Source organism: Anguilla rostrata, chromosome 17, assembly GCF_018555375.3.
Source record: "Anguilla rostrata isolate EN2019 chromosome 17, ASM1855537v3, whole genome shotgun sequence".
Taxonomy (NCBI): Eukaryota; Metazoa; Chordata; class Actinopteri; order Anguilliformes; family Anguillidae; genus Anguilla; species Anguilla rostrata.
In genome coordinates this window covers 6,333,384-6,356,864 of record NC_057949.1, presented here as the reverse complement: position 1 = coordinate 6,356,864, position 23,481 = coordinate 6,333,384, and the positions used below count along the sequence as shown (strand labels likewise).

Below are 23,481 nucleotides of genomic sequence, written 5' to 3'. Positions count from 1 at the left end.
GCTCTGACACAGGCTGCACAATTATTTTACTCAGAGTATTTTAAGCACCTTAGAAGGCACCTTACCTGGAACACTGACTATGCTGAAGGATCAATCAGTAGCATCAGCTGAGCTGGTTGACTAGGGCCGCTGGTACTGCTGGATCAGGCTAACGGGCTAACAGATCTCTTAGAGTACACCACAGAGAGTAAACTAGGGCCGCTGGTACTGCTGGATCAGGCTAACGGGCTGACAGATCTCTTGGGGTACGCCACAGAGAGTAAACTAGGGCTGCTGGCACTGCTGGATCAGGCTAACGGGCTCAGAGATCTCTTAGGGTACGCCACAGATAGTAAACTAGCTAACGGGCTGACAGATCTCTTAGGGTACGCCACAGAGAGTAAACTAGGGTGGCTGGTACTGCGGGATCAGGCTAACGGCTAGACAGATCTTAGGTACACCACAGAGAGTAAACTAGGGTGGCTGGTACTGCGGGATCAGGCTAACGGGCTCAGAGATCTCTTAGCGTACACCGCAGAGAGTAAACTAGCTAACGGGCTGACAGATTCTTCTTAGGAGTACGCACACACAGAGGAACTAGGCTGGTCTTAAGGCGCAGCGGGGAGATTAAAGATGTTTCTCTCTGTTTACACGCGCAGGGTAAACTAGCTCAGGGCTTTTAACATTTTGATACTTTAGCTCCAGTGTCACAGGAGTTAAGCGAGACGACGGCCTCATGATCGATCTCACAGCTTGTCCACATTTAAAGAGGCGGAGTCAGGCTGTGGAGGAGGAACTAAAATGATGTGTTGTTTGTTTGTGCGTGTCGCACACAATCCCGGTCAGGGCATTTTAACTATTTTTCTAATAATAATTACAGGCTCCCAGTTGTCTCCTATTGAGTTACAGCGAGAGAGAGGCTCTGTCAGGATCCATCTGCTGTCAGCATGTGTGAGAATGAGAGGCAGGGAGAGTACAAGTGCGGCTGTGGAAGGGAGAGAACCTAAGAACAGACAAAGCTGTGTGTGTGTGTGTGTGCGTGTGTCTGTTTGTGTTTGTGTTTGTGTGTGTGTGCGTGTGTGTGTATACGTGTGTCTGTTTGTGTTCGTGTATGTGTGTGTGTGGTGTGTGTGTGCGTGCATGTGTATGTATGTGTGCGTGTGTGCGTGTGTATGTGTGTGTGTGTGCATGCGAGCCTAAAAATCTGTTTGTGTTCATGCAGATGCTGTGTCCAGTTTATTTATTGATTGATTTATTTGCTACCACATCAAAGGGGGACGGGAGGCTTATGGTGTGGGGGGTCCTGGCTTAGACAGACAGACTTTATTATAATTTGTTTTGCTTGGTTCCTGAGGTTACATTTGCATTACCATTACATTCTGGCTGAAGCTCCTCCTCTTTAAAGCAGAATCAAGGGACGCATTCCAAGGTCTATATTTCTACTCAGGGCAGTGCTCACCACAGCAGTGTACACCTGACTAGAAACACATTCCATTCTATTCTTATGCTAAGAGTGGTGAACTTAAATAGCCTTGCTGCCACGGACTTTTAAAAAGTAAGACAAATGATTTTGGAGGACTCCAAATTGCAGTATTGCAGTCTTGCTCTTGAATGTTTGCTGTTAATTGAAGTCTGACTATCAAAACACCACATCTTAAAAAATGCTTGAAAAGAGTGCACTTATAAACACTGACAGTTTTGAACCATTTTGGGATGCATAATGAGCCATTCATTGCACTCCAGTAAGACAAAGACATTAATACGAAATGGCAACTGTTTTCTGAGTGATTGAACCAGATGATGCTGTTGTGCTATTGATGGACACCTAAACTCATATATCACATCAAGGTAAAGTCTTCCTGAACCCACCTTCTCATATGCCTTGCATTATTTTGCTTAGGAACCAACACACGTCCTTTCTTCAGTGGTGGAAGGCTCTCCTGCAATGGAGTCCACAGCCACAGGCTTTCCAGGGGAAATTCTCATCAAGCGCTGACCCCAAATTAAACCGTGACCCTTGTTCCTCCAGTTAGCAGTAAGCATCATAATTTTCTTTGCTAATCTGTGGGGCACGTCCACATTTTGCCACTGCCATTTACAACAGAAGCCTATTGGCCACACGTGTACATCATGCTTTCACTGTGCTGATTACCTTTAAAAGTTCAGTCACTTCACTATCCATAAAGAATTATTTAGCAATGATGAAAGAAAGATTAGATCATTATTAAAGAGAGATTTGAAAATGATCTACGGAGAATTTTGATATTGATTAAAAAAAGATTTGATAATAAAGAGTAATTTGATTAAATAGAATTTAATAGATTTCATAATGATTAAAGAGTTGTTGGAGGGTTTTTTAAAGCCAGTTTTCAGAATTTTTATATTATTCCACTAGGTCTACCAAAATGTTAAAAAAGGTTTTTTAAAAGACAAAAACTACAAAACATTCTTAAAAGATGTAATAAACATCCAGTGTGTCTCTCTCCCTTTGAGCTAAACAGGCTGTTTTTTCACTTCTTTCCTCACATGCTCTGCTCTGATTGGCTATCTGACCAGAATTGACACAAGCAGGTTGAGCATGCTTCACTCTGATTGGCTGATCAGGAACGACACTCAAGAGCTCAAGAGCCAAGTGCCCTGCAGGCAGTGCCCAAGTAGTACCTTCTTATTGGGATGGCAGGTATGCCATCCCGCCAAGTTGTGTGTGGCTTGGTGGGGCGGCATACCCCGTACCTATACTGCACCGACAAGTTGGCACATACACTGAGCACATCACATTTCGGGAGTCATAAGTTTCAATGTGTTTCAGCGTGAAGGTCCCAGAGAGGGACATCCTGGCGAGTGATTGTGTTGTAAGGAAACACTGCTCTCCAGAGTACAAAGCCGGTATTTCATCTTGAAAATTATTTTCGTTGAATCTTGATTTATCCATCCATCTATTTACTAAACTGCTTATTCCTGGTCAGAATTGCAGGAGGCCCGGAGCCTATCCCAGCATGCTTTTTAAATTGTGCCGTTCTTCTTTTCTTGTGTGTAATGAATTAATGCATCATCTACAAATATTTCAGATTGAAAATAATATTGAATGCTCTTTTTTGAAGATGAAGGATCGTTGTGCAGTACGCACACGTAACAGGCTCTGCGGGTGCAACGCGACGGTACGAGTTGCCGTGGTGTTTTCCCGAGGTGTTTCCCGGCTTCACGCGGCGAACCCCCCAAAAAGCCCGATAGGGCCCGCTGGTCATCAGAAACGTCTGCGCCTCAAACATCCTCCGTTCCGTAAGTTGGACCGGTCACTGGAGAAGAGGCTCTCCAGTGACCTGTCTCTGTTATTGTGATCCACCGGAGTTATGTTCAAAGACATGCATGTTAGGCGCACTCCTGCAGTTGCCCTTGACCAAGGCACTGGCCTCAGAACTGGAGTTGGTCCCCGGGCGCTGCACTGCAGCTGCCCACTGCTCCTAAGTAACTAGGATGGGTCAAAATGCAGAGGACAAATTACCCCACGGGGTTCAATAAAAGTACATCTTATCTTTATATTCAGTCAATACGCCGCTAGCATTTCCAACTGCATTGTAGCTAACTGTACATATGCTCATAAACATCAACAGTTCCCCACACTTGTGGTCTCTGTACCCTCTATATTCTGAGAAACGGGTCACAGAAGACGAGGTAAACGCTTGAAGGCCGTGAGGGCACGAGACAGCTCAAGACCAAAAACGTGAACGTTTGACGAGAATTTGTTACGTCAGTTTTGTTACATCATAGCCAGTGCCCGCACAATCTCCACTAAACTGAATTTTAAATAAGGGATAATTCAAACTAAATTACCACGAGTGGACAATAATTACTTTACACATTCATCATTTTTAAAAAAAAGTTATAAATGCATTTGTGCAGAATTCAGGGAACCTGCGTATAAAGTTTTGCAGAAGGTTAATGTGTTCGTGTGCATGGGTGCAGTAGGCTATGGGAGAATGCGCTGCGTACAGCGCTTTGCAGAAAGTTAATGTGTTTGCGCACCTGAAGTGCAGTGGGAGGTAACGGTGACGCTCAGGGGGAGGGCTGGCGGGGAGAGGCGGGGGGCGGCGTACTCGGCGACGTTGGGCAGGTCGGCGACGGCGCAGCAGGCGAGGGCGCTGCGGGCGGCGCCCATGTGCCGGACGCTGGCCCATCGCCGGGCCTCCGGGTCGAAGCGCTCGGCGTAGAGGGCGGTGCTGAAGCCGTTGAAGCCGCCCGCCACGAACAGCCGCTCGTCCAGCACCGCCACGCCGAAGTTGCTGCGCGTGTCCAGCATGTCGGGCGCCGGGCGCCAGGCGTCGGCCGGCGGGTCGTACGCCTCCACGCTCCGGAGCCGGCTGACCCCGTCGAAACCGCCCACCTGGGAGAGGCCAGAGGTCACGTGCTGCGACAGCCATTTTCACGTCACTGTCCCTTTAAGACTTGCATATTTAATGAGCATCCACACCCTATAGGCTGGCTCTTATTGTATTAAGGTGAGAGTAGAATTGCGGTGAAGTGGTGACACTGAAAGACCCATAGGACCTGGAGCTGAGTAGCCCTGGGCTATTATAATGTATCTTCAGTACAGGCATCATCTTGGACAGCCTTTGTTTATATTCTCTCAGCTAGTAGGGGACCAAGCAAAAGCACCTAAAGGATGGATGCTCGCTGTGATATCTATTGTCTTCACAATGGCAACATTAATATTTTGTATAAAACTTTTTTTTGTACATTCCGCAGCGCGACTCATTATTCTTTTCCCCACTGCGTCATTTCCCTAGACTGTGATGTGTGGTTTCTGCATTGCGATGGGCAAGACAGGAAGAATTCATTATGTCCATTCAGTCAGCTGACAAGGAAGTTTTTTTTTGTTAGTTATAAATCTTTAATCATAAATCTTTCATCAGAAAAAAATGTGTGCATACGTTTGTATTTGTAATAGAAAAAGGCAGCATATCAAAAATGAAGGTTGGTGGCTTAAGTTTTCTGTACATTTACGGTTCTTCAGGATCATTAACGAGAGTTTGGCCTAAATAAAACTTTGAGGTGGCATATATTACATTTTCTTACTTGTAAGGCATATTTACAGTTTGTGGTGGGCGGCCGGAGCAGGTGGGGCGGGGGGCGGGGCAGGGGGCGGTGCTTACCGCATAGACCTCCCCCCCGAGGGTCACGGCCCCCAGCCCGCTGCGGCGAGTCTTCATCGGGGTGATCAGGGTCCACTGGTTGGTGTCGGGGCTGTAGTACTCTGCTGTGCACAGGCAGTTCTCCCCATTGAAGCCACCGCAGACGTACACCTGCAGGGGAAAATCTAATATTCTATTGTACCCTGTCAGAAGTATAAGGGTGCCCCTATCCTTCTGAGTCTTTAGGAATGACTAGTAATTAGAGCTGGTATAGCACTGCAGTGCTCTTTAGAGGATTCTGTATTTTCTGTAGTGCGCTTGACGTGCACATCAACCCTGCTGTAAAGCTTCCTGGGCTGAGATAATGGGGAGATCTACAGGGCTTAGGGGCAACTGACCTTTCATGGCATGGGAGCTAGTGTTAGTGTCAGCATTAGTGTTAGTGTGTCAGTGCTAGCGTTAGTGTCAGTGTGTCAGTGCTATTGCTACTGTCAGTGTGTCAGTGTCAGTGTTAGTGTTAGTGTGTCAGTGCTAGTATCGTGGTAGTTTTAGTGTCAGTGTTCAGCGAGGCCGGTCCGTGGGGCTCAGGGGTCGCTGACCTTCCCGTCCAGCGTGGCGGCGCTGGCGTCGCTCCTCTGCTCGTTCATGGGCGGGATCAGGCTCCACTGGTTGGTGGCGGGTTCGTAGCGCTCGGCGGAGCGGAGGCGGGTGTAGCCGTCGAAGCCGCCCATGGCGTAGATGCAGCCGCGCAGGACGGTCACGCTCACGTAGCAGCGGCGCGAGTGCATGGGCGCCACCTTGTGCCAGCCGCGCGCCACGGGGTCGAACTTGCACACGGCGCTGAAGAACTCCACGGCGTCGTAGCCGCCCACGCAGTAGACGAAGCCGTCCAGGTAGACGGTGCCGTGGTAGGCCCGGGGGCTCTCCGTCTGCGCCACCGTCACCCAGCAGTTGGCCTGCGTGTCGTAGGACTCCACCACGCTGGTGGGCCTGTTCCCGCTCCAGCCCCCGATGGCCAGCAGGACCGCGTGGGGCAGGCGCGGGCGGTGCTGGGGGTGGGGGGAGTTGGGACTGGTGTCGCTGGAGGCGGTGATGGTCCTCAGGGTGTTCAGTATAATGGGCGTGCACTCAATGTCCTTCATCACTGGACTGCTCATCAGGTTGTTCATTAAGTACCTGGTGTTCATCAGGACCATGCGAACCTGAAAAAAAAAAAAACCCCACAAAGACCATGCAGGAGACTACTGTGACAGATCGGGTTATAGCTAGTGTAAGTGCTAGTGCTAATGCTAATGTTAGTGCTAGTGTTAGTGCTGCTGTTAGTGCTAATGTAATTGTTAGAGTTAATGTTAGTGCTAGTGCTACAATTAGTGCTAGTGCTAATGTTATTGCTAATGTTATTGCTATCGTTAGTGCTACTGTTATTGCTAGTGCAAATGTTAGTGTTAGTACTAGTGCTACTGTTAGTGCTAATGTTAGTGCTACTGTTAGCACTAGTGCAAATGTTAGTGTTAGTGCTAGTGCTACTGTTAGTGCTAATGTTAGTGCTACTGTTAGCACTAGTGCAAATGTTAGTGTTAGTGCTAGTGCTACTGTTAGTGCTAATGTTAGTGCTACTGTTAGCACTAGTGCAAATGTTAGTGTTAGTGCTAGTGCTACTGTTAGTGCTAATGTTAGTGCTACTGTTAGCACTAGTGCAAATGTTAGTGTTAGTGCTAGTGTTAGTGCTGATGTTAGTGCTAGTGTTAGTGATACTGTTTGTGGTAGTTTTAGTCTTAATGCTAGTGTTAATACTGGTGTTAGAACTAGCATTAATGTTAGTACTAGTGTTAGTGTTAATGCTGGTGGTAGTAGTGTTAGTGTGAATGTATAAAAATATTGCAGTTCAGTAAAGTTATAATAGTAATGTATATGAATAATGACATGGCTGTGCTGTATATTATAAAACTGTCATGTAAAACTCATATAATAGTAATGTATTTTACAGTGATACTGTACTGCTGAAGCTGTATAATAATATGTTTTACAATTAAACAGTACTACAGTGTGGTACAGCTTAACTTTTTTGGACAAACATTTCTGCTATCTCTTTTCCACTACTACTACCACTGCCACTTTCAGTGTTACTCCTCAAGTACACAGCTCAGGAGGTAAGACCGATTGTCTGGCAGTCGGAGGGTTGCCGGTTCAAACCCCGCCCTGGGCATGTCGAAGTGTCCTTGAGCAAGACACCTAACCCCTAACTGCTCTGGTGAATGAGAGGCATCAATTGTAAAGCGCTATATAAATGCAGTCCATTTACATAGTCAAATTACTGGGAGTAGCAATACTGTTTTTCCTATATCAACTGAGTTTGTTTCGGAACCCTGTTTATCTCTACATTATGGAGTAATGCTTATTGTAAATTATGTTCCCCATGACTTGTGAACCTAATGTAGGTTTTTTCTTCATATCTTTACACACATCGTTCTGATGTACAGTTACTTTTAATAGTGATATACAGCTGTCTGGAATATACCACATAAAGGAGTGATGGGTATTACAATAATAATAATTATTATTATTTGTTATCCCTGAACAGGTAGTTGCTGAACAGGCTGCCATTGCACATCCCGCTTACCTTGGACAGGAGCAGAGACAGGTGAGGCTTGCGTTTGGTGGGCAGGTGCGCCGTCCAGCGCAGGACGGCGTCGAACACTCTGTCCTCCTGCTTGACGGTGAGGTCGTCCTTCTCGACGATGTCGCAGAGCTCGGGCAGCGTGAGCTCCAGGAACTCCGGGGAGGTCTGCCCGACCTCCTCGAAGTTCTGCAGGATGAAGCGGTACGCCGTGCGCCGAAGCTCGGGGCAGAAGTATATGTTGGTGAACCTCCAGATGCCGATGCAGTTGTGCGTGCACAGCTGGGCCTCCAGGAAGTCTGCGCAGGCCTGCACGACGCCCAGGACGCACAGCTGGTCCGCCGCCGGCAGCAGGCGCTCCACGTTGTCCTTGGTAACCACCACGGAGTGCGTGTAGGCGTACTCCACGATGATCTTCATCATCTCCGGCAGCACCCCGGGGATGCTGTACACCCTCTTTTGCGAGTTGGTCCAGTCCCCTGTGAACAGGATACTGCAGGGGTGTCACACACAGAGTGGAAGCAAGGCACTCCCTCCAAAGTCACAGTGCAGATTATTTCATACTGCACAGTCACAGTGCAGCAAGAGACTCTCTCACTCCTCACAGACACAGTGCAGATTATTTCACTCCTCACAGTCACAGTGCAGCAAGAGACCACCGGTGCCCGGTGGAAGGGAGGTCTGTCCCTCAGTAAGGATAGCTGGTAGCCTGCTGTCACCTGTGCTGTTGCTGGGAGACACTAATGCACTCAGTACCTTGGAGAACCTTGGCCAGCTAAAACATACCCTGCCACTGCTGGGAAAAGCCTACCATGCCTGTCAGCTAACTGGCTAGCAGGCTAACTGTAAATTTGAACTGGACATTTACTGAAGAGATTGTTTAGTGGCTCTATATATAAAAGCAAAAACAATAAGGCCATACAACAATACAAAATAGACATGGATTCAGTTATTTTTGCCAAAGATTTCTCTTTGTGTCAGGGTTCTACCAGTGACAGGACATTGTGCCTAGATTGCAGATGTATTAGAGAAGGTCCTGTACCAAGATGGCCCAGTTTTGACTAAGTTTCATCAGCTTCTGTTTGTAACAAGTCTATACGTTCTTGCTCTTCTTTTTGAGTTGTCCTTGGTTGACTGACAGGCCAACACGCCAGAAGCAGAAAATCCTAGGAAAGCAGACATTCAGAGAACAGTTTGACATCAGTGCTGCCACTGTGAGCTTCTCACCGGAAGTAGGTACTGCAGGCACACAGGACAATCTTGTGGCCGTTCAGCTTGGTTCCCTTCACATTGATGACCACATCACACAGCTTGCCCTCCTGACGCAGCTTGTTGAGAATGGTGTAGTCCATATGGTTCTGGTCCCCCGCTCTGTTCTCCATCCCAAAACTGTCGCTGAAGTGGGGCAGGTGCTACACTTCACTCCTGAAACATGAAATGTTTTAAACTTGCTTGTTTCTGCTTGCCTTATGTTCACAAAGGAGTTGCAGTGTTCCACTTCAGGGGGGTTGCAGAACATTCAATTATGATGTCACAGTGGGTCAGCTATTCACGACATGGTACTGAATGAGGACTGTGAATCAGCCTCATAGAAACACAGTATTTTAGTGGTTTGACATCTGCCCAAGACGACCATCGTTGAGAGATGCTTAAAAATGGCCAGTCAATGCTGTATGACAACACAATAGAATGATCTACAAATAACCACCTGGCTGGAATTCTATGGGAGAACGGTTGGTTCCGCATGTCCTACGCTGCCCTAAACACCTCTGCCACATCCTTCTCCAGGAGGTTCCAAAAGGCCTAATAAAATTTGGCCGGGTCAGGAGCTTTGTGCTGGTTAAGGGAGCACACGGCCCAGGTGAGCTCCTCGGTGCTTCACTGACGTTCCACGTGCTCAAAACCCAGGTGTTTGTCCAGGCAGCCCAGGAACAAGGGCCCCATCTATGGGGTTTATGAGGTACAGGCCCTCAAAAAGCTCTCTGACCACCTCTTGGACCTTAGCCTCTTCAGGCACCACCACCCCTCTGCTGTTGTAAGAACAGATGTTATTAATTCAACAGTGCCCTGCAAAGGAAGTACCTAGTACATTTCTCAACCTGTTTGAGGCCCAGGAGTTTATAATATGCTACACAGGATCTTGCACTCTGTTCACAAGCACAATGTTTTTCAGCCTTGACACAAAACCACCAGCCAGAACAATGGACCACCTGTAAAGATGTCACTGAGGACACACACTTTCCAAGGGCTCGTCCGGGATTTGAACCCGGGACCTCTCGCACCCGAAGCGAGAATCATACCCCTAGACCAACGAGCCACTGATGGTAACATTTCTGTCGGTCTTCACACCAACTTTAACTACGACCTCAAGCAACATTGTCTTTATTGGTTTAAAATAGCCAAAACAACTAAAACACATTCCTTTAAAAGTCAAAAACTCATTAAGAAAAATCACCAAAGACAAAAATTGTAAACGAAACTATAAACAAAATTTCAATGTCAAGACAAACAAGGTAAAACCCATTCTTTAAATCAATAAACAATACATATACCTAAAACACAAAACCACTATAACAGTAAAAAAATAATGCAGGCATTTTCTGTTAAAGACAGTACATGTGCTGGGTATTTTTTAAAAATAAAGTGAGTGTCCTTCTCTGGGGGGTGGACTAAATTATCAGTTCTTTCCAATGGTCCGCCCCACATTTCTCTTTTGCCAGGGATTTGTTATTTTACATGTGCACCAAAACGTCATCTTGGAGGAGATTCTAAATCATCCTCCGGGGAGTGATCAGGTCCTCTGATGTCGTTTTGGTAGACCTGGGTGTTCCTCATCTCCCACAGGACCTGCTTGATGGTATTGACTCTCCCCCACTGACGCTGGAGCCTGGTGGTTTCGCAGCTTTCACAGGGGCGTAAGAGGATGCCCTCAGCACTCAGGGAGGACCTTGGCAGCAGCCTGTTAAGAGAGACAGAGGAGACAACAAGACCCCAGACCCGTCTGGCCACGGAGCACCCGCAGAACCAATGATGGATTATGTTCTGAGTCAGTTAATCTGTGGGGGCAGTGCTGAGTAAGACCGAAGTACTGTTGGTACAAGAAGACCTGTGGGGGGAGATGCATATGAGGACGTCCAGGCAATGACTTTCTGCTTATTGGTTAATGATTTGTGTAAGACATTTGCCCAGACTTTGTGCGCCCCTCGGGAGTGTTGGCGTTTGGTTAGATCTTAAAGGATGTTAGATATGATAGTAAAATAGATTATTTTATGACTCCACGAGGTCAGGCCTGCCCCAGGCAGTCCCGTCCTGAAGGCAAAGTCCCTCAGGGCCCGATAGACGTAAGGGGGGGTCCCAGCTATAAGCCACTGTTAGGTCCAGCATGCACCGGCCCACTGCCCTCAAGAAGCGAGTGCCATATTACCTAGCAAAGGTACCAGAGGCCTTCTCAACCTTCTGTATGTTCTGGAGCAGTGTGGCCAGACCCTGTACCAGAATGATGTTAACAATGTCTGGGAACCCACTGCCCCCATTTTCCTCCAGGTCCCCCTTCTTTGGGACAAGAGCAACAGAGCTCCGTCTCAGTGAGGCCCCCCAACTGTCCCTGTATGCCGCCCTGAGAACTTCTGCCACATCCTCCTTCAGGAGATCCCAGAGGGTCTGATAGAACTCAGCTGGGATTCCATCAGGAGCTATAAGCTGATTTAGGGAGTGCACGGCCCTGGTAGGATCTTGCACTGTGATCACAAATGATGTTTCTCAGCCTTGACACAAGGCCAACAGCTAAAACAGTGGACCACTTGGGAAGAAGTCACTGAGGACACACTCTTTCAAGGGCTCGTCCGGGATTTGAACCCGGGACCTCTCGCACCCAAAGCGAGAATCATACCCCTAGACCAACGAGCCACGGTTCCAAAGCTTTCCCTTCCACCTTAACACAGCCTTTTGTGCTTCTGACTAGTAGAATCAGGTGTGTCCAATTAGGGTTGATATGAAAACCTACAGGACAGCAGCACATCATAAACAGAATTGGGCAGTACACTGCACTTTGAAAATGAACCATAAACAGGCTAACCACTCAGAATGCTTGCCTTTCCTCCACGTTCTTTAAAGAGGCGGAACAGTCAAAATATTTAAGGAACGACCTCAAAATGTACTCATATCTTCGTATTTTCCATTCTCCGCTTTCGTTGTGCATACCACCGAACTGGCGGCTACGGCCTTATATATGCGAACTCCGCTCAAGAGCATGCGCACAACAGCGGGAGAAAAATGAACAGTGAACTTCGGGACTACTGTGCGTATCAACTGAAGACCGTCCTAAACATAACTCGCAGCAAATTCCGTGTTAATACGCACTGCGGAATAAAACTGCAATCGAGCACGTTAATGTTTTTCTTAAACAGCCTGGGCTATAAACACTAGCCAACATATAAGATAATTGAAACACAGCACACCACACTTTGTATAAATACAGCGGAGCGCCACACGTCTTGTTTCGTCTGGCAACCCCCTTAACAGTCGATAGAATGTGAATCAAGTGGCACGATCAACCACCGAAATATTAAGACACGGGTTAAGGCACGTTTCATGGACTCGAATAATACAGCAAACTAAAATGGCGATTTGTGTTACTAGATGACGAACGGCGGTAACCAATGAAATGGGATGAAGCGTAGATATGCAAATAAGTCGTGGAGCATTGTGGGATTCTGAAACAATTTCCCTTTATAAACATATGTTTTGTGGCTAAAATCTATTTTTCAGAACTGCGTAAACTCACTGTTAAGTATTATAGATCACGAAGATGCTAAATGCTCGAGAGGCTATACTTTTTGATGAGATGTTTTACTCAACGTTGCAAAACAGCAGCATTGCTCCCTGTAGCCGGTCGCTACCGTTGCTAAATATATCGCTCGGTTGGTTGTATGGCGCGTTTTATTTTCTCAATTAATCACGAGACGCATAAAAGCGCATTAACAGTCTTACGCATTATCTACTATTCAGTAACGTGTTTCCTACTATAAGTGGGGAATGGGAAGTTACATGCCCGGCTCTTAAACGGTTACACGCGAATTAAACTCGTGTGGCGCACCGCTGTATTTATACACAATTTGGTGAGGCGAAATGCATCGGTAAGAACAACCACAGATGAAACCAGTTGCTTCTTTAAGGGGAATCCGACGAGTACCAGTACTAAGTTAAGACTATACTTTCAGGGATCATTTCTATAGTTTCTAACTGAGAAATGCGTTTCGAAAGTGTTTGGTCTCGCTACCCACGATGACGAGGTAATGCATCCTTTTCTGAGCGCGAAGCGGATAGAGAGTATTGATTTTATCAACCGCTCTCTATCATTGATGACCGTTCCGCTTCTGCAAAGAATGCGGAGGAAGAGGATGCGTTCTGAGTGGTTAGCCTGCTTATGGTCGTAAGAAAAATTAATGAATACGGAAACACACCACCAGGCAGTCAAAAAGTAACGTAATCGCAAAAACAAATTCATTGATGGCGTTTAGATTCGGCTGTCTAGGATCAATATTAGATTTCTGCTCTCGAAGCTCACAATAGAATTATTACAGCTGTGTATTGAAATCAACGTTTTCTTCACACGTTATATTTACTTATTTATATTGTCTCCAAATAAACCACAAGCTAATGAGTGGGCTCGTTTTTTCCACGAGTATCCAAGAGAAATTGTAGTGTAGGCAACCAATGTCTGTTATAAAATAGTTACACTATGAACGTTGTGTGCAGTACGGTGATACAAGCTAATAAGTATCAACGTCGAGAAGTTCATGTTACTCTGTGAAATATGCCTGCCAAATTACATGCAGTTTCGCTCTTCTACCACGGGGGTGCGTAAAAAGCACTGAGCTAATCATTTGCAATATTTTTACAGTACATTCGCATTCATCCATGATTCGTTTGGAGAAGCCGAAGTCAATCGTGCAGGGCAATCATAAAGTTCTGAGTTTAATGGGACGTCCACGGGTAGAAGCTTAACATTAATGCATTTCTATAATTTGTAACAGAGAATAAATGCGTTTCGCAAGTGTTTGGTTTTGCTACTCACAATGACGAGGCAATGCATTCCCTTTTGAGAAGCGGATGGAGAATATCGATTTTATCAACGGTTCTCTATAATTTATGACGTTCCGTTTCTGCTCTGAGTGGTTAGTTTATTTAATGTCCAAATGAAAAACCGAAAACTCAGAGAATACATGACCATTTATTCAACAGATGTTTGTGGTATTAGGCCACCACATCTACGATTCGCTAATTGTGTTTTAATATACAAAAGTTTAAAGGGCACTTTTGTCATACGGGATTTATCAGGAAAAACACTCTGACGTGCCTGCATCCAATAGCCCACCTCTAGATTCTAGTACCTAGTAGGGATGGAGGGAGATGCCACAATTTGTATTTGTATCTCTAGTTGATCATCTAACAAAATAATTTGTATTCGGGTAAAACCTAAAGTGGGCGTGGAGAAAATTGGAAGTGGGTGTAGTTTAAAAATATATGCGCTTTTGTACGTCGCTTTGGATATAAGCCTCTGCTAAATAAATGTAATGTAATGTTTAACACGGAAGCTATGAAATGCCAAAAATCCCCAATTTTTACCATTATAATCGCTGGCGCTGCTATTGTCGAGATATTAAAGCATTGAAGTCATGGTTTTACAATGACATAAATAATAATCCAATTTAACAACCGATAATTTGCTTTTTAAACCTGTATTTAACAAGCAATTACCAATATGTTATCAAGCCATCTGATGAAAAACACGTCTTCAACATACAAAAATGCCAAGTTACTAATGCTTACAAAGCACTGTTTATAAGTAATTAATTCAAAATGAATGGCAAAATCTAGGCCTGCCATTAACAGTTTTTGATATCAAAATTAGGCCAAGTTAGGCCAACTTTTTATGTTTGGGGTCAATTTGACCCCAGCAATATTAACCTGCAGAAAATAATTGTAACTGAAAGTGTTACCCAAGTTTCTCTCTCAGCTACCGTAGGCCTTTCTACTGACCATCTTAATAGCCCAGTAAATAAAACATGACTCCCCCATCCTCCCCTTATACATCAAGTATTGATTTTATATGACTATTGCGAAATATGCAAATGACTGTACAATCTCATTCATTGACCTAAAATGGAAAACAAAGTATGTTTTGGTGTTTGCAGGGCTTTATGTTGGTATTAAGTGCTCATTAAAAAAAAGAAAAATAACATTTGGAAAGAAACACACATTTTATTATCAAGCATAGTAACATTTTACCTTCGGGGTCAATTTGACCCCAGGAAAAAATATTAAAAATGTCAAACATTTCAAATGTTTAGGTTCAGAAAACAATTCAGAGCATCACTAAGTAACATATGACAGTTATTCAATAATGAAGAAACACCAATAAAAAGCTAATTAATCACCAGAATTGAGTCTTGATAAAAAATGAACATAACGGCTCAACTAGGTACCCGTGGGTATCAATTCTTCATTCAGATGAGATAGGTGCAAGTTTGTCACGCCCCTGTCGACCCTGCCTTGTTTCCCTGTCATCAAAGCGTATAATGTGGGAGAAAACATGAAATGTCTCCAGAGACATTGTGGCTGGAAAAAATGCCCTACTAGTGTCAGCATTCCAAAGGCTTGCTGTTGCTTCACCTTTTGACTTGTACACTCCTGCCAAAATAAGCAACCCAATATAGCATTGCTAGTGGGTCACATCCAGCTCTTTCCATTTGTCACCATACACACGTCTCCCCTCTAAGTTTGTCATTTCAAGAATATCCTTTTGCATTGATGGTGCTATGAAGAGTTCAAATGACTTTATGTCTTGTACATGACTGCTAGCATATCTGGTGGGGCCACCAGCTTCGCTGCTTGGACCCCTAATTAAACAATGAAACACAAATTAAACCACCTGTATTCCAATGTGTTTGTGCAAGGTGGCCCACAAATCTGACTGTGTTACACCAGTTCCGTAAGGAAGAATAAGGAAAAATTCAAGTAAAGTATTGTGAGAGGCTTGTGGAAGGCTACCCCAAGCGTTTGATTCAAGTTAAGCAATTAAAAGGCAATGCCACCAAATACAAACAAAGTATGTAAACTTTTGACCCACTGAAAATATGATATAGAACATAAAAGCTGAAATAAATCTGTCTCTTGGCTATTATTTTGAAATTACATCTTATGGAAATAAAGTATATACCCTAATTGACTTAACACAGGAAATGTATGGTAACATGAAATGTGTGGAGTTGTGAAAAATTAAGTTTATATGTCTTTAGCCTATGTAAACTTTTGGTGGGTGTTGGTGGCCTAAACCGTTGCTGTCTAAACCCAGTGAGTATAAGCCCGAATATAGACAGAATTCCAGACATCTGGAGGGGTGTAAATCTAGGTTGAAAGATGTTTTGACATTAACAAACTATGTTAGCTCAATTTAGCCCTAATTTAGCTCAGTTCTTAAATCTAGCCGAGTTTTCACCTGAGACGGTATATACAAGCTAGACATTCGGTGAGATTCCGGCTAGATTTGATTTAATAGCGGAATTTTTCTAGCCTACTAGGACAGAGCCAGACTATATCCGGGTAAACTCTGAGCTAAATTAGACGACTAGATTTCGTCTGTATTCAGGCTTTTGATCACTGGGAAGGAACATTAATATATTACTCTCAAAATTTGATTATTTCCTTGCATGCATTGTCATGAAACAACCAACTGATTTTAAATATATTGTCTTACATAATGCTCTTTGTACTATTTCTTGGTACATTTGTTTCCCATTCTTGCAGTGGAGGCTACCCGAGACCCTTCTATAGATCAGGCTCTTGTGCTATCCACATGGTCGTCTGACCCTTGCCAAGAATTAGCCAGGCGAGATGGCCAGCTGAAGTCTCAAACTGAATTGTTTGTCCAGTGATTTTATATATGAATCGTTATTTTATGATCGTGAACACGAAATAAGGAAAATGGCGAGCACTGTTGGGCTGAATGGCCTGCTCTCGTCATTATTTTATGTTACGTTGTGAACGAGCAGAAAAATGAACTGAATCTACCTGGGGTGTACTGCACGTGAACTAGAGGAACCTCTCTTCCCTTGTAGAGTACAGATTTTTTATAGCCTAATATCCGCCCCTATGCAAATGCTTCTTCCTGGAGGCCAGATGTCCTTATAAGAGTGGTGCATATGTCCCAAACGTTTCATGTTCACTACTGATAAAGCGATGTATGAAAGAAGTGCATTGTGTGGAACATGCACATGTACATACTGAAACATTATTATCATTTATTATTCTGACCGGTTTGCTGACATTGTGCAGACGGGCGGGCGGGGGGGGGGGAATCTCACTTTTCTGTTTGAGGCACCGCGACGCGAGGACGCCGTTTCTACATCAGTGTGCTCTCAGTTCTTCTTTTCCAGTTTTTGTTTTGCTACTTTGCCGATCACAAGAGCCATCTCTGACCGTCCCTCTGCCGCACCTGTCTCATCCTTCCTGTTTCTCTGAAATAAGTTTTTTTTTTTTCTCTTCTCTTCACTCCTTCTTGCCGCGGCTGCTCGGCCGGATTCTCGTTAAAACCCGCGTCTTTTTTTCCCTCTATCTGTGTTTACACCGCTGGCACTTAACTATGACCACTCAGACTGCCATCAAAAACAGCACGCTGGCCGATCAGCCAGGAGGAGGTAAGCGAAATCAGTGTCTTTTGCTACAGTGCGTGTTGCCTGCCAAGGTAACTGATGGGCGTCAGACATTTTGGCTCCACAACCCAGCAGCAGCATACGGCCCAAGTGGCAAAGCCTGTTGATGAAAAGGCTCTGCATACTTATGAGTTGAAAAGTGCTTGAATGCTGGACGTTGGAGACCGACTGAATTTAATGATGCGCTTCCTCGTACACTACATTTTGTGATAGACGTTATCTTGGGGAATTTTTGCTTGTCAAGAATTCGTTCTTATGATGCGCATGATAAACATGGCCTAAAAATGACAATATCGAATAAGGTTGCAATTGCAAGTTCAAATTGATATACATGTATGGAATAAGCCTGAACTTGGACTTTGAAAATACTAGTAAGCATTTGTATGCAACTCAACAAATCACTGCTGGCAACAGGTCTTGGACACAGCTTATGTGTGCAGTTTTCAGATGGATATAGCTCAACAGTAAGCAGATTTGTGAAAGTGAGTATGACACCGTTGCTGTACTACAGATATTTTGATGCTGTAAAAGTTGTATCCACCCCCCCCCCCCCCCCGGGAGTTTAAACTCCATTTTCACTCTGATGAGGCTACGCAGGTGCAGAGCAAAGACAGAAAAACAGAAAAACAACAGTTGGATATGCTCCTGAGACTCCGTTTTAAGTATTGTCATTTCTTTGACACAGTACAAGTGTCTTGGTTGGATGAAAACAACACGTTGCAGTGAAAATATTTCCAAAAATATGATTTCTAAAAAAAATCGAATGTCCTTTGTAGTGTAGGGCCCACGGTATAGTAGAAAATATGGTTGTTGAGAATCAGACCAGATCCTGATGACCCAGGTAGCAGAGTGGTGCAGCGGATGGCGACCACCGTGTGGCGTATTGCATTCGACAATTACTGTCGTGGTATATCGCCCAGCCCTACTTAGGAGGATATAAAGTATTAGAAAGTGATACTTTGGGTGAAAAGGGTGATCTAATCACAGGTGGTCACACTCAAACAATGTTTGTGTATTTAGCAGAACGTGTGCGCTGACTGCTGTTGGTGGGGAATTTGATGACTGCACGTCGTTGTTCGCCTAGAATGTTGAGTGTTTGTGTAGGTCGCCCTGGGTGACGGCTCCTGCCCATTTGTAAATGCGATGTAACATAGTGATAAGCTCATTGGGCCACCGTTTAAATACCCGTGCCCTGTTCTGGTGAGCTGATAAACTGACCAGTCTTCCTGCTTCTTCCTTTTCCTCTCAATCAGCCCTGAACCCGACGATGACTAACCATAGTATGACTGGCACTCGACCTAGCACACAACGTGATAGTAAGACTGTATACACATATGTATGTGTGGATGCATGTATATGTGTGTGTGTGTGTGTGTATGTATGTATGTATGTATACTATGTATGTATATATGTATGTATGTGTGTGTGTGTGTGTGTGTATGTATGTATGTGTGTGTGCGTGTGTATGTGTGTGTGCATGTATATACTGTATGTGCTGTGTATATATGTATGTATGTGTGTGTGTGTGTGTGGGTGTGTGTGTGTATACATATGTATGTATGTGTGTGTCTCTCCTCTCTCTAAGTTGTGTGACTGTTTCTGTATGGACACAGGGTTGTGCGCACTGACCTCTCCTCCCTGTCACTGCAGGCCCCAAGGTGGACTGGATCCTGTACGTAGTGCCCGCCTCAGCCTTCCTGCTGGGCCTTTGCCTCTTCTCCCTGGTCCTCATCAAACACAAGAGGAGAGAGGGTACGAGCCACACGCCGCGCTCCTCACACGCAGTCCCGGCGAGCGCCGGTCTTCCATTGCGTCTGCGTTCCATCACGAGACTCCCTCCCCATCCTTCCGGAGAGTTCCCCCCCAGCCACGGTCTCCCCCCGGCAGCTCGCTGGGGGACTGGGGCCTCCACACGGAGAGCCTGTGAAGCGCAGTGAGAAATTAGTCCTTGGGAGGAAGCCGATATAAAAGAGCTGTACAGGAAAAGTTACTGTGTGTGAGCCACAGTTCGGTTGAGCACAGTGTATGAATCAGTTAATACATACAGTGATACACAGCTCAAATGAGTGTATAGCGATGTATCACTGTACACAGGTGGATTAAGTACAGAGTAAATACAGTCTATGAATCACTTAATACCTGCGTACAGTGATTCATGACCAGGTTGAATACAACTGTTCCCAGCCCAGGAGACAAAAGATCTGTCATTGAAAAGTAATATGGTCTGGCTATACTGTGAGAAACGATTTGAGTACAGAAAAATGAATTAACTTTTTTTCCCCCGAAAATCCTTGCAGAGAGAATCCGCCGTTTGGAGAGACTGAGGAAAATGAGACTCACACAACGCAGGTATGGCAAGGATGCGGGGGCTGTCATTACTGAAAGAGCACCTGCCATTCCACTCCACAGCTTCTCGAGTTTCCATCGCTGTCTTAGCTGAACAGAACTGCTGTACTTCAACCCTCATTTCATCACGCTTGGCTACTTGGAGACAAGCACCGTGTGCCGTGGTATTACTTATGATTGCATTGCCATTGTTTTGCTCTATTCTCTGATACAGAAATACACAACAGCTAACAATGTGACTGGAGGCTAAACCTGCTGACGTGTTTGCTTGCTACTGTGGTACTAGAACAGGGCATGGTTGGGGTGGCTCTCTTGGCATTGATCCTGTACCTGTGCTCTGAGGGAAGTTGTTGGTTATGGACCCTTAATTTGTGATTGGCTGGATTTTGTCAGGACGACAGCCATCTTGTGTTCTCTACTGTCAGCACCACAGCAAGGTTACATTTCAGTCTCATTTCAGGGTGAACGGATACAGCACCGAGAGTGAGGATAAAGCTGAGGAGACCTGCAAGGGTACACACCGTGCACTACCTCACTCAGCTACACCGTGCACTACCTCACTCACCCGCGCTGTGCACTACCTCACTCAGCTACACCGTGCACTACCTCACTCACCCACGCTGTGCACTACCTCACTCAGCTACACCGTGCACTACCTCACTCACCCACTCTGTGCACTACCTCACTCAGCTACACCGTGCACTACCTCACTCACCCACTCTGTGCACTACCTCACTCAGCTACACCGTGCACTACCTCACTCACCTACACTGTGCACTACCTCACTCAGCTACACCCTGCAGTACCACACTCAGGTGTAGTGTGTACTACGCCACATGCATTGCATGTACTAGAGTACGGAGTGGTGCACTTTCTCAGAAGTCACAGGCATGACCTGTGGCATGTCCCTGACCTGAATTTCCCCCTGCCTGAAATTAAGGTGTCCTGTGTGCAAAGGGCACTGTAACTAATGCTGGTGTGTAACCACTGTGGTTCAACTGCAGCACAGTCACCGGAGACCCAGTCATATGAGAATGTGGAAGCAGCCATCTACTTCAACCAGAAAGGGGTCACCTACTACGTGCCAGAGGCGGACGGAGATGGTTAGTTTCGGCACGGTGCTTCCCACAGTCAGTGTGAACGCAGTGGTGTTCAGGCAAGAGGTCACTAGTGCTCGGGCTAATGCTGCATTCTTGTCCGTCGCTCTCTCAGATTATGTCACCCCGGACGCGGAGGGATGTGAAACTGACAGAGGAACAGCAGAGACGCAGAATGATGTCAACTACCTCCAGCCCTTTCAGAACCTAACCGACACGGGTATGTTGCGCGTAGCTGTGGCACTACGCTGTTGCGACTGTGTTTGGAGAGCAGGACCAGAGTCAAAGAGCAACACAATCTTAGAATCGCCATTCACTTTTCAGACATTCACCTCAACAGCATGGATTAAGGTAAAGTTAATCAGTTCAGTTATTGCAAGATATTGCATTGCAGCCTGTTCGTACGCAAAGTCTGTACTTAAACAGGTACAGTTAGAATAGATTGATAGTTTCAATATTTTCATGAACACCTTCAAGACGATGCTAAACACATAGCTTACTATAAGCTATTTGTTTAGAGTAATAAAAGGCATTTCATTACCTTCAAACCATTCATGACCTTTTCATAGCTGCTAAGAGTGTAATTTCCAGTTTCAGTATGACGGCAAGAGAAAAAGGATATTGTAATTGCAGCACCCTTTAACCTGACTTAAGCTAACCGCGAAGCCTTCTTTAAGCAGGTTAAGCAGTTAGTTTAAGTTAGGTCATTTATAGTTACAAAAATAATGTCAAATGGGTATGCTTTCTATTTGAAAAGGAAATTATTAAAAGGAAATTAATTGTACTACAGGCAACAGTAGCACAAAGTTTTCTGTTCTAAAGCAAAGCCTGTGTAATCGAATAAAACAACACACGTTCGCGCTGATAACAAAAACTGTGCGCACCAGAGCCCAAGAATCGGAAACCTGCAACGCGACTTCCGCTCGAGGGGGCTGAATCTCTTGTGTATTGCTATATTCGGCACCCGTAATGAGGGCTGTTGTTTATTGATGCGTTCTCTCCCCCTCAGATGGGGAGTCGTACGAAAACATGGAGATCTCACTGTACGCCCAGCCTCGCAAACGGACAGACATCGACACGCAGGACGGAGGTGAGGCGAGTTTCAAACGCAGTCGGTCTGTTCGGAAACGAAACCGAAACCGCTCATTCACGCTGTCCCCCTCTCCTCAGATTACGTCGAGCCTAACGAGACTTGTGAAGGGCAAGAGGAGGGAGAGAAACATTGCAACCATCAAACAGACACGGGTGTGTGTTTGTCTGCGTATGTGTGTGTGTAGCGTGTACTAATGCAGCGCCAGCTCCCGCTCAGTGTATGAATAACGGTTCTGTGCCACAGACGATGAGTCCTATGAGAATATGGCCGGCTCAACATACTCACAGCGGCACAACCACAGCGACCCCTGCAGGCCTCACACAGCAACTGCAGTCCAGGAGGAAGTGGAGGAGGAAGGTGAGAGGACACCATGGGGCAGGTCTTCTCCAAAAATAGCGAGTGTGGGTGTAGGTTTTTTTTGCTTTAGCCCAGGACTACGCATGATAGTACACAGAGGTAGTTTAACCTCATGCCCTGGCGTCAGGAATGGTTCGGACTTCTCTGAAATGCGCTGCCTGGACTGTTTAATCATACCTCTTACTGTACAATACTATAATATTCAGAACACTATAATGTTTCAACACTTTAAATCTTAAGGTTATTTCACTTTATGCCTCCTGGCACTGCACAGACCACAGAGAAGCGAGGCTGTAAAAACTCAACGGAGTGAAAGATGGAGAGTGTTGTGCCGAATGACTGAAAGAGATGTGTTTCTTTCAGACTCCTATGTGAAGATGGCAAGCATCACATAGCCTGAGCCCACAGAGAGCCCCACATGATGGTGGGGAGGGGGGGGGAGCGGCGGAGGCTGGGGTTTCACACGAAGGACCGTGTGTGAGAGAACAGCGTGAATGAGGAGAGGGAGAAGGAAGGACAAGGATGCAGGAAGCGAGACGTGCAAGAAGGACGTGGAGTACGAGTACAAGGAGAAACAGACTGAAATAAATTAAAACAGTAAAAGACAGACAAGAGAACAGAAAGAACTGCACACGTCCACTATTTTGGGTTCGTTTTTAACTGGTTATTTTTATACCGTCTAGAGTCTAGACTGTGTACATTGTATATTGTAACTGTTCATATTTCATTATGTAAATCCATAGAGTATTCCAGTGCAAGATATTGCTTTTTTTATTTTTCAGATATGAGTTCAAATACAAATTATCAGAATCTACTTTAAAACCAGATTTTTAATTTTTATTTTTATTTTTTTATTTGAGATTTGAACTATTTATTCATGGGTTTAATTGTGATCATCATCAATAAATCATCGACTGGAACCGCTTATCTTCACACTATTAATCCGCTGAACCCCCAGCAGGATTACTCACCCCTGGCGTAAATCTCATTCTAAACTTGATGCTCAAATCCACAATCCTGAATGCCTATGGAAAACTGGCATGTATCATTACATTACATTACAATACAGGCATTCAGCAGACTGGTGCACAACAGAAGGCACTGCGTTAGCGAGTGAGGCTAACGCTAATTAAACCGGGACGCGGTCAAC

At 45.2% G+C, this 23,481-nt stretch overlaps 3 protein-coding genes and 3 non-coding genes across 8 annotated transcripts in view; 2 read left to right on the top strand and 4 right to left on the bottom strand.

The window, feature by feature from the left end:
• atp2a1 (ATPase sarcoplasmic/endoplasmic reticulum Ca2+ transporting 1) overlaps positions 1–23,481 on the bottom strand; it is a 150,690-nt gene that overhangs the window by 34,899 nt on the left and 92,310 nt on the right. The gene's annotated exons all lie outside the window — the stretch shown is intronic.
• On the bottom strand, positions 3,738–9,100 carry LOC135244151 (kelch-like protein 10). Its single transcript, XM_064316380.1, has 5 exons — positions 8,953–9,100; positions 7,729–8,218; positions 5,708–6,310; positions 5,130–5,279; positions 3,738–4,360 (listed from the first exon to the last, which is right to left on the bottom strand). Exons 1-5 carry the CDS (start codon positions 9,075–9,077, stop codon positions 3,986–3,988), a joined length of 1,743 nt encoding a protein of 580 aa, XP_064172450.1. The 5' UTR covers positions 9,078–9,100; the 3' UTR covers positions 3,738–3,985.
• Positions 9,971–10,042, bottom strand: trnap-cgg (transfer RNA proline (anticodon CGG)). The gene has a single exon. It is a non-coding gene; the product is annotated as a tRNA-Pro (tRNA).
• On the bottom strand, positions 11,560–11,631 carry trnap-ugg (transfer RNA proline (anticodon UGG)). Its single transcript has one exon. It is a non-coding gene; the product is annotated as a tRNA-Pro (tRNA).
• Positions 12,929–13,140, top strand: LOC135244266 (small nucleolar RNA U3). The gene has a single exon (XR_010326929.1). It is a non-coding gene; the product is annotated as a small nucleolar RNA U3 (small nucleolar RNA).
• Positions 17,086–23,251, top strand: LOC135244153 (uncharacterized). 3 transcript variants are annotated; one of them, XM_064316383.1, is made up of 11 exons: positions 17,086–17,423; positions 18,692–18,748; positions 19,089–19,190; positions 19,736–19,787; positions 20,245–20,297; positions 20,789–20,887; positions 20,997–21,101; positions 21,891–21,971; positions 22,052–22,126; positions 22,218–22,331; positions 22,695–23,251. In XM_064316383.1, exons 1-11 carry the CDS (start codon positions 17,369–17,371, stop codon positions 22,724–22,726), a joined length of 825 nt encoding a protein of 274 aa, XP_064172453.1. In that variant the 5' UTR covers positions 17,086–17,368; the 3' UTR covers positions 22,727–23,251. The 3 variants fall into 3 exon arrangements, with proteins under 3 accessions (XP_064172453.1, XP_064172452.1, XP_064172454.1); XM_064316382.1 differs by having other exon boundaries at positions 18,692–18,754; XM_064316384.1 differs by lacking the exon at positions 18,692–18,748 and having other exon boundaries at positions 17,087–17,423.

Excerpts from the sequence above, each read along its gene's own strand:
- LOC135244151 (XM_064316380.1), bottom strand. The coding sequence starts at position 9,077 with ATGGACTACACCATTCTCAACAAGCTGCGTCAGGAGGGCAAGCTGTGT. Across the intron at positions 8,219-8,952 it reads GCCTGCAGTACCTACTTCCG|TATCCTGTTCACAGGGGACT; the intron begins GTGAGAAGCTCA and ends ACACCCCTGCAG. Across the intron at positions 5,280-5,707 it reads CCGCCACGCTGGACGGGAAG|GTGTACGTCTGCGGTGGCTT; the intron begins GTCAGCGACCCC and ends TTTCCCCTGCAG.
- LOC135244153 (XM_064316382.1), top strand. The coding sequence starts at position 17,369 with ATGACCACTCAGACTGCCATCAAAAACAGCACGCTGGCCGATCAGCCA. Across the intron at positions 19,191-19,735 it reads CAAACACAAGAGGAGAGAGG|AGAGAATCCGCCGTTTGGAG; the intron begins GTACGAGCCACA and ends AAATCCTTGCAG. Across the intron at positions 21,972-22,051 it reads CATCGACACGCAGGACGGAG|ATTACGTCGAGCCTAACGAG; the intron begins GTGAGGCGAGTT and ends CCCTCTCCTCAG.